Source organism: Cimex lectularius, unplaced genomic scaffold, assembly GCF_000648675.2.
Source record: "Cimex lectularius strain Harlan isolate CLEC.00 unplaced genomic scaffold, Clec_2.1 scaffold174, whole genome shotgun sequence".
Lineage (NCBI taxonomy): Eukaryota > Metazoa > Arthropoda > Insecta > Hemiptera > Cimicidae > Cimex > Cimex lectularius.
This window is the reverse complement of record NW_019392881.1, coordinates 505203-514650: the sequence shown is the minus strand read 5'-3', so window position 1 is coordinate 514650 and position 9448 is coordinate 505203. Positions and strand designations below refer to the sequence as shown.

The window sequence follows — 9448 nt, the reverse complement described above, 5'->3', positions numbered from 1 at the left end:
TACGGATGGTGCGAGACTGACGAGGTGGTGCCGGGGGCGGGGTAAGGAGCGAGGTGGAAATCCAGAAGATTTTCTTTGTGTATTGACACTGGGGTAAGCCGCAAGCCTAATGGTATTACCGACAATAGCCTCTAGCACCGGAATCTGTTATAGAACCGTCCTTTTCTATGTTTATTTAATTTCTCTTATTGCACTTTATTAAGTTGCCCGTTCTATCTCATTACAACGGCCTCATAACAAGCAATACAAACTGAACAACCACATACTCCATGGTATGGCTAAATCAACGCTAATCCGTTTTACAAGAATCTCTTTGTCTTGGGTAAACCGGTTTTCCACAAAAGAGAAAGTTTTATCTTTGGCCAAGGGCATATTAAATAATGAAAAAACAAACTGAAAGAAATTACTTTTTTCCAAGGGGCGAAGGGTGTCGGTCCCTCTCGACTCTAACCCCCGAGACGAAGGGTCCTAAGTTTGACGAAAGTTGTATGTAAAGGTGGCTGTTGAATATAATAGGATGCGCCTGCTATAATTGAAAAGTTATGATAATCTAGTTCACGTGCACGCCCTGCGAAAGGGGAGAATGTTGAACATTTGATATGTGAGGGTTTGATCCGGGATTACTGTTCATGACGAGCAGATTTATGTTTCGGCTGAGGTGCAAACAACCGTCTTTATGACGTGAAGCTCGGGGTAATTTGTCTTTTTGCCAAGTATCAAACGTTCTGACGGAATACACAATGCAAGAGCCTTTGAAATTGTCAAGATTTGCGATGAAACATTCATAATCAACAGAGAAGGGGAATAACATCTGGACAACAAATGCCGAAGGAACAAAACAGCCAAAAACAACTGACTTTCATAGTCTTTTATATAACCGGCAGATAAATAAATATATTTTATTACTATTTACAATGCACAATACTACAAAGTGTGTACATAAGTCTATTATATTTAGAGGTCTATTGACCAAATTACTTCTTCCAATATAAGTTTTTAGTTGAAACAAAAAAGTTAGTGTCACGTTAGCTCAAGTGGTTAGAGCAACGCCGTATTGAGCCGAAGGTCATGGGCTCGAATCCCGCTCGTGACACTAACTTTTTAGTTGAAACAAAAAAGTTAGTGTCACGTTAGCTCAAGTGGTTAGAGCAACGCCGTATTGAGCCGAAGGTCATGGGTTCGAATCCCGCTCGTGACACTAACTTTTTCGTTTCAACCAAAACCTTACATAAAAAGAATCATTAATTGAAAATATGAAAGTGCATAAGTATGAATACGGGTGATTTCAGTTTTTAAATAGACTATATTCACAAAAGTAAGATGAATTCCCAATGAATGAAAAAATAATAATTTAGCTTATAAGGTAAAATGCTGACAAAAAACCATGACTAAGAAAGAACCAAAAATTTATAGTAAAAAAATTAAGCTAACTTTTCTTCTGAAGGTATATGAATTTCCAAATTGTTATGTTTATTTTCCCTTCTCGTGGTGTTCTTATGGCGGCTACCAAGTCACTAGATTTCCTTTCGCACGCACATATATCAACATATAGTACCCAAAATTCCAGCGTTACTTAGCCTTTAATTTGAAAAGAATTTTCTTGTGTAGGTCAGCTATTTGTTTACGTCGTGGGGAGCATGTAGATAGAAGAAAGAACTTATTTTGCACTATTTGCAGCTTTTTATAGCTGCTCGTGTTCGTTAAACATTAAACAAAAGCTTATTTGCCCGACTCCAACACTGACTCTCTATTTAGTAGTGGAAACAGTTTTTTACTGCTTTCTTATTTTTTGCTGTTAGTGTGTTAATATGTATGATGGAATTTAATTTGTTGTCCAACCATAAACCTACCTTAGTAATTAACTGATTATGACAAAGGAATTATACCACCACGGTGCGACAAATCACCTTCACGTAAGAGCACTGTTCTTGTGAAAAGAATAGCTCTGTTTTTAAAGGATTGATTTTAATTTATCTTTATAGTAAAATGCCCGTCAAATTAAGGTAGCTATTTTCATATAGCCTTTCAAGTATAGTACATGTGCGCCATACATACAGTTTTTTTATTGACGTTAATCAAAACTAGAGATATAGTTCCTTTTTACTTATAAACTCAAAGAAAAAAATGGACATTTGTATTTTGTTGTTTATTTCAAAATATATACATTTTTATCGTTATATTAATTACAATTAATTAAGATTTTTAGTTGAGATAAAAACAAGTCAATGGCACGAGCGGGATTCGAACCCACGATCTTCGGCTTGATACGCCGCTGCTCTACCACTTGAGCTATCTTGACCTCGATCCACTCGGACACCAACTTCCCATCTCAACCGCACTTTTTGAATTTTCTCTCCTTTTTGCCATTTTTCAATTCCCTTCGTGGCCATTTCATTTGTCGTCGAGAATCCAATCCGATTACACGACATTTGAAAAATGGCAAAAAGGAGGGTGTTACGGCCGTACGCTTTCGGGCCGAGCCGCGGTGATCGGCATGTTGACAACAACGGAATTAACTCGCCGATAACAGGATTGTTGACATGACTCGTAGTTTTACTTTTACTTACGCTCGAGCCTCGGTCGGAACTACTGCTTGACCTGTTGCTGCCCGCATCTGCCTTTTGCTGCTGAACGCCTGCCGCCGCGTCAACGCGTCGCCTGACTTACATTTCGCCGGCTAAATAGGGGTACCCCAGAACACGCAAGTCGATTGTTTTTTTTTGTTTTTTTCATTTGTGTTTTGTAGATTTTTCTTTAATTTTTTTTACTTCATTTTATTTTGTATTTGACAAGCCGATCTTTTTGTTGTAGTTTGTGCGAGTAAGCCATTTAATTTTGTCATTCTACTTCTACAAGTATTTTGTGTGAAATAAAAGCAGAAACTTATCCAGCATTCTCTTTTATTTTCCCTTTGTTCGAACCGCGGGGTAAAGATATACCTCGACCATAACTTGAGGTCGCCGAAGCCCCAACAAAGTGGTCCTCCGGGCCGGATAAGCTTCTGCTTTATGCTCACATTCCGTTAAAAAAAAAAAAAAAAAAAAAAAAAAAAAAAAAAAAAAAAAATTGTTTGAATCTGTCTGATTTTTTTGATTTGTCAATTCTGATTTAATTGTACGATCCAACGCGGTAATCGAGTCACACCATGCCGAAAATCTCAGAAGATCGGGACTTAGAAATAGAATGTATGCGGGATGAGATCAACGACTTAGTTGCAGACATTCAGGAAACTTTGAAAATTGGAAAACAATGCCAAATGGACGCCGCCGACCCTATTATTTTCGAGGCTCGTATTTCTCGTCTCGACAGCGCATTCGAGAGATTCTTGGAACTACTCCGGGATATACGCTTATTAATGAAGAAGGCCAAGATGCCGTGCGATGAATTATCCGCCCTGAAGTCGACCATCCAGACGCAGTACTATGAAGCTTTGGCCTTGTCAAAAAGGAAAGACACGAATTCGTCTCACAATCGAACTTCTACTCAGTCAGCAACACACTCTGTTCAACTTAGATTGCCGAGTTTAGAGCTGCCTTCCTTCGACGGTGACCTGACCAGCTGGTCTTCTTTTAGGGATACATACACGGCGCTTGTACACCTGAACGAAGACATAACCCAAATCCAAAAGTTTCATTATTTGCAGTCGTGCTTGAAGGGGTCTGCCGCACAGGTGATCTCCGCAATCTCGATTGGCGAAGCAAACTATCTGCAAGCCTGGGAAGCCCTAACAAAGAGATATGAAAGCAATCGCATCAGGGCAATGAACCACTTAACCCAGCTATTCAACTTTAAACCAATAACAAAGGCAACTTGCTCGACCCTGGAACACTTCTCGGCGGTCGTCATTGAGAATTGCCACGCTTTTAGGAGGATGCAACTTCCCGACCCGAGCGGATTCGTGTTGCACACTTTCGCTCTGCGACTTTTGGACTCTAAGACGCGGGATAGATTCGAAAACGAGTTCGGCGGACGGGAAGAAATTCCTAGCTTTTCCGACTTCGCTGATTTTCTGCAAAGGCAGATCCTGACCCTACAGTCAAGCGCGCTCGTGTCCGGCTCCCCCGCGGTCTCTGGATCCGATACCAAAACTGCAAGAATAACCAGACACGTATTCATGTCAACTCGGGCCACATCCGCACTACTACGGTGTCCTATCTGTCGGGACAAACACCGAATATTCGATTGTAGTGTACTGCGTTCGTGGGATACGAAGAAACGTTGGGAAAAGATAAAGATGATGAACCGTTGTTTTAATTGTTTGTCCTCTGGACACTCTAGCCCCGCCTGTCCCACTGAACGCTCATGTCGACGATGCGACGGCCGTCATCACACCTTGCTCCATTTTGCAAAAGCGATCAGCGGCTCACCTCTTGGCGTCTCCGCAGAAGGACCTAACGAAGACATAGGTACAGTCGAACGTTCACCAACGCGAGGAGCGCGAGCACCCCTCAAATCTGACTCAAAACACGCTGTGCTGGCAGCATCATCAAAGGAAGACACTGACGTACTACTGGGGACTATTCAAGCACGAATGCAGGGATCTAGCGGCAAGCCTTACACAGTCCGAATTGTAGTAGACAGTGGGTCGCAGCGTTCCTTTATAACAAACGAATGCGCTCAACGCCTGTCGCTCCCAGGAAAACCTAAGGCCCACAAATTAGTCGGTCTTGGGAACAGCGCCATACAGGGAGCCCAGCTGGAAGTCGCGTGCATCCTAATGCCGAGAAAAACCCCCGCACCCCGCCTACGGGTTAACGCGATTGTGATTGACCGAATATGCGAGGACATGCCATTAAGGAAATTGCCTAACCAATGGTCGGCGTTTATGAATGATCTCGATCTGGCCGATCCCTCTTACTGCACACCCGGACCAGTCGATTTCCTTCTGGGAGCGGATCTTCTGACCGATATTCTTTTGGGAGATATTAAGAAAATGCCTGAAGGTCTCCCCGACGCCATCAATACGGTCTTCGGCTGGGTCCTGCTTGGAAGAGTCGACGTCCTCTCTCCCCGGAAGCAAGCTTCACTATTCGCAGCCTCCCCGTCGGATAATAATGACATTGATGACATGTATAAGGTGATGTCTCGGTTTTGGACCGTCGAAGAGAGCATCGGTGTTCCGAAAGATGATCCGCGGGACACTCAATGTGAAGAGCATTTCGCAAAAACGCACACACGACGGGAGGATGGACGATACGTCGTCAGGCTACCCTTCAAGAATACTCCGGTTATGTTGGGCGACTCGGAGCTGAGTGCACGCCACCGCTTCAATAAATTAGAACAGCGTTTGCTGAGAGATACCGCCCTGAAAGCTGAGTATGACCGAGTGTTCCGCGACCACATGGAGAAAGGATTCATGTCGGTGGCTGTTCGTGATGGCTTATACTTCCTTCCACATCATGGGGTGTTGAAGGATGGAACCACAACGAAGCTGCGCGTCGTCTTCGATGCCTCCCACACCACATCAATGGGTTCGCTAAACGATCAGCTGTTGACCGGACCGAAATTACAGAAGGACATAAAGGACGTTTTGCTGACGTTTCGGGTCCACAAGTTTGCCATGACTTCGGATATCAACCAGATGTATCTGCAGATCCTGCTCGCGGACGAGGACCAGCGATTCCAACACCTGTTTTATAGGTCTGATCCCGCCGAGGCTGTCCGGGAAGATGAGTTTCATAGACTGTCCTTTGGACTTTCCTGTTCTCCGTTTCTAGCACTCCGGGTTTTAAGGCAATTGGTCCAGGATGAGGGTGAACGGTATCCCTTAGCATCTAAAGCCTTAATGGAGAATGTCTACATCGACGACATACTGACCGGGTCGGACACTGTTAAAGGAGCGAGGATGCTTCAACAAGAGCTAACCGATTTGCTGAGAAAGGGTGGTTTCTCCTTAAAGCCATGGTGCAGTAACGTCACGGACCTTCCAGATGGAATGTATCAACAATCGCTGACGTTCGTGGTTCCGCTGTCTAACCTCGAAGACGCGACCGTGAAAGTCCTAGGGATGCAGTGGGAGCCGAACATAGATTGTCTGTCCTTCAAAATACAACCGGCAAAATGCGTTCTGACCAAGAGAGGTATTATGTCGACTATCGCCAGAATGTACGACCCTCTGGGCTACCTGGCACCAGTAGTCTTCCGAGCGAAGGTGATATTGCAAAGACTCTGGGAATGCAAGATCGGTTGGGATGAACAAATTCCAGAACAACTTGGCACTGAATGGACGCGACTTTATGATTATTTGCCGGTCTTGAATTCCCTAAAACTGCCACGCTGCCTTATTCCATATCATCCTACTCGCGCTACCCTCTTTGGTTTCGCCGATGCTTCCGCCTTGGGTTATGCAACGGTCCTTTACCTTCGGGTAGAGAGCCCAGGCGAAGATCCCATCACGAATCTTCTCTTCGCGAAAACCCGTCTGGCCCCTCTGAAGACCCTCACCATCCCGCGACTAGAGCTCTGCGCCGCGTTATTGTTGGTCGATGTTCTACGATCTCTGACTAACACCTTGACTAGCCTGAGCATACATGAGATCGTGCTTCTCACCGACTCCTCCACGGTCTTGTCTTGGCTGCATTTACCGCCTCACCGACTGAAGACGTTCGTGGCCAACCGAGTCGTCAAGATACTGGACCACTCCTCCCTCAGCTCCTGGTTTCATGTGCGATCTGAGGACAACGCTGCAGACGTCGCATCGCGAGGGACGGATCCTCTCACTCTTGTGAGCCAACACACTTGGCAAGAGGGCCCGGACTGGATCAAACGCCCGAGGGACGAGTGGCCCCTGAAATCTTATGTAGAAGAGGGAACAGATCTACCAGAAGTTAAGCCGCAGACGGTTCTGCTAGCTACGGATGAGACTGATACAATCGAAGACCTGATACGACGATTCTCGTCATACGCTCGACTAACGCGAGCCGTTGGCTACGTACGACGGTTCATCGAGAACCTACGTGTTCGGACGGAGCAGCGGATTAATGGCACTTTGAGTTTAAGAGAGGTTAACGCATCCACTCACTCCTTAATAAAGTCCGTGCAGCAACACCATTTTAGAAAGGGGTCGACAGACTTGAGGTCACTGAATCCATATGTGGACTCTCTCGGTCTCCTTAGGGTGGGCGGACGCCTGGCTAATGCACCTGTGAGCCACCAATTCAAACATCCGATCATTCTTCCGTATAAGTCGTACCTTACCCAGTTGCTAATTGACCACCTCCACATAGTATACGCTCATGCTGGACCCCAACTTCTCCTGGCATTGCTGAGACGACGATACTGGGTCCCCTGCGCTCGGAGGCTTGTTCGATCTCGGGTCCATCACTGCGTCCGTTGCCACCGCCTGAGAGCTGGACCCATTACGCCTTTAATGGGGGACTTGCCCATCTCACGCTTCGAACAAGGAAGAGCTTTTCTGAACGTAGGAGTAGATTTCGCAGGCCCCTTTCCAATCCGCGAATCTTTAAGACGCAAGGCCGCTCTCAGCAAAGCATACATCTCCGTATTCGTTTGCCTCGGAACCAAGGCTGTACACATTGAGGTTGTGTCACAACTCTCGTCGTCTGCCTTCCTCGCGTGCTTGGATCGATTTATCGCCAGAAGAGGAATCCCAAGCAAAATTATGTCTGACAACGCGACAAACTTTGTAGGAGCCAAGCGTCAACTGGCAGAACTCTACGAATGGTGGAACGCAGAGAAAACGCACCAAGAAATTAAGGAAGAACTGGTAAAGCGAGGCATAGAGTGGACCTTCATCCCGCCGGCCGCTCCCCACTTTGGCGGTCTATGGGAAGCGGCCGTGAAATCGATGAAGTACCACCTCACACGAGTTCTCCAGTACCAACCATTGACGTTCGAGGAGTTATCTACCGTCACGAGCCGGGTCGAAGCGATCCTCAATTCCCGACCGCTGTATCCGATGTCCTCATCCCCTAACGATTACGACGTATTGACACCCGGACATTTTATAATAGGTGACGCCTTGGTGTCACTACCCCAACCGGACTGGTCTGATCACGCTCATCATCTAATGACTCGCTGGCAATTTTTACAGAAATGCACAGCGGATTTCTGGAAGAAGTGGCGATTGGAGTATCTCACCACTCTCCAACAACGGCCGAAGTGGCAACAGCGAACCGACAACCTTGAGTTGGGAACCCTTGTAGTCTTAAGGGACGGCCAGGCGCATCCACTATCTTGGCAGATCGGCCGCATCATCGAGAAGTACCCAGGCAAGGATGGAACAGTGAGAGTGGTACGCGTCAAGACGCCTATTGGAGAGTACACACGACCAGTGGTCCGTCTATCTCCTCTGCTGCCTGAGCCCTGACTGCTCCAGTGACACATTCTTTTCCCACGCCCCTTTGTTTTCTTCTGTTTTTTTTTCATCTTTCTGTTGTGCTTTTCTGGGATCTTCGAGTTGAAATTTCGCCTGAAATTTGGTGGGCGGTGTGTTACGGCCGTACGCTTTCGGGCCGAGCCGCGGTGATCGGCATGTTGACAACAACGGAATTAACTCGCCGATAACAGGATTGTTGACATGACTCGGAGTTTTACTTTTTACTTACGCTCGAGCCTCGGTCGGAACTACTGCTTGACCTGTTGCTGCCCGCATCTGCCTTTTGCTGCTGAACGCCTGCCGCCGCGTCAACGCGTCGCCTGACTTACATTTCGCCGGCTAAATAGGGGTACCCCAGAACACGCAAGTCGATTGTTTTTTTTTGTTTTTTTCATTTGTGTTTTTGTAGATTTTTCTTTAATTTTTTTTACTTCATTTTATTTTGTATTTGACAAGCCGATCTTTTTGTTGTAGTTTGTGCGAGTAAGCCATTTAATTTTGTCATTCTACTTCTACAAGTATTTTTGTGTGAAATAAAAGCAGAAACTTATCCAGCATTCTCTTTTATTTTCCCTTTGTTCGAACCGCGGGGTAAAGATATACCTCGACCCTAACTTGAGGTCGCCGAAGCCCCAACAGGGCCAAAACTTAAACAATACAATATCTGTTTGATCTGAGCCATACCAAGACGACAGTATAATGCGAAGTATGAAGCACCAAATTAAATGAATAACAGAAAAACAACTGGATGGAATTGGAACTGCTGAACATATGGGGATTTGCTTAATGGTTAAAAATCATCTTCGGCAATATCGATTCAATCGGGGCTATTCCTGAACTTGGAGGAGAGCAGTGGCAATTTCTTGTTTAAGAAAGAGGCATTGGATGGGTCCAAAACTTATCGTGGTATAAGTCTTCTGAACACATGTTATAAACGGCACAGCTCAATAATAAGCAACCGCCTTTTGAAATGTTGATCCTACATTAATAATGTTACAATTATGATACAGCTAAACAATAAGAAGCGGGAGTTTAATTTGTAATCGCTGTCTATTAGTTATGAGAAAGCGATTTACAGAGAGAACAAAAGCCTTCTCTGGAGCATCATTG

General features: G+C 45.4%; 1 protein-coding gene across 1 annotated transcript; it reads left to right on the top strand.

Moving 5' to 3' along the window:
• The first annotated feature begins 3145 nt into the window (after positions 1–3145).
• Positions 3146–8329, top strand: LOC106661794. Its single transcript, XM_014385477.2, has one exon. It carries the CDS (start codon positions 3146–3148, stop codon positions 8327–8329), a length of 5184 nt encoding a protein of 1727 aa, XP_014240963.2.
• Positions 8330–9448: the final 1119 nt, after the last annotated feature.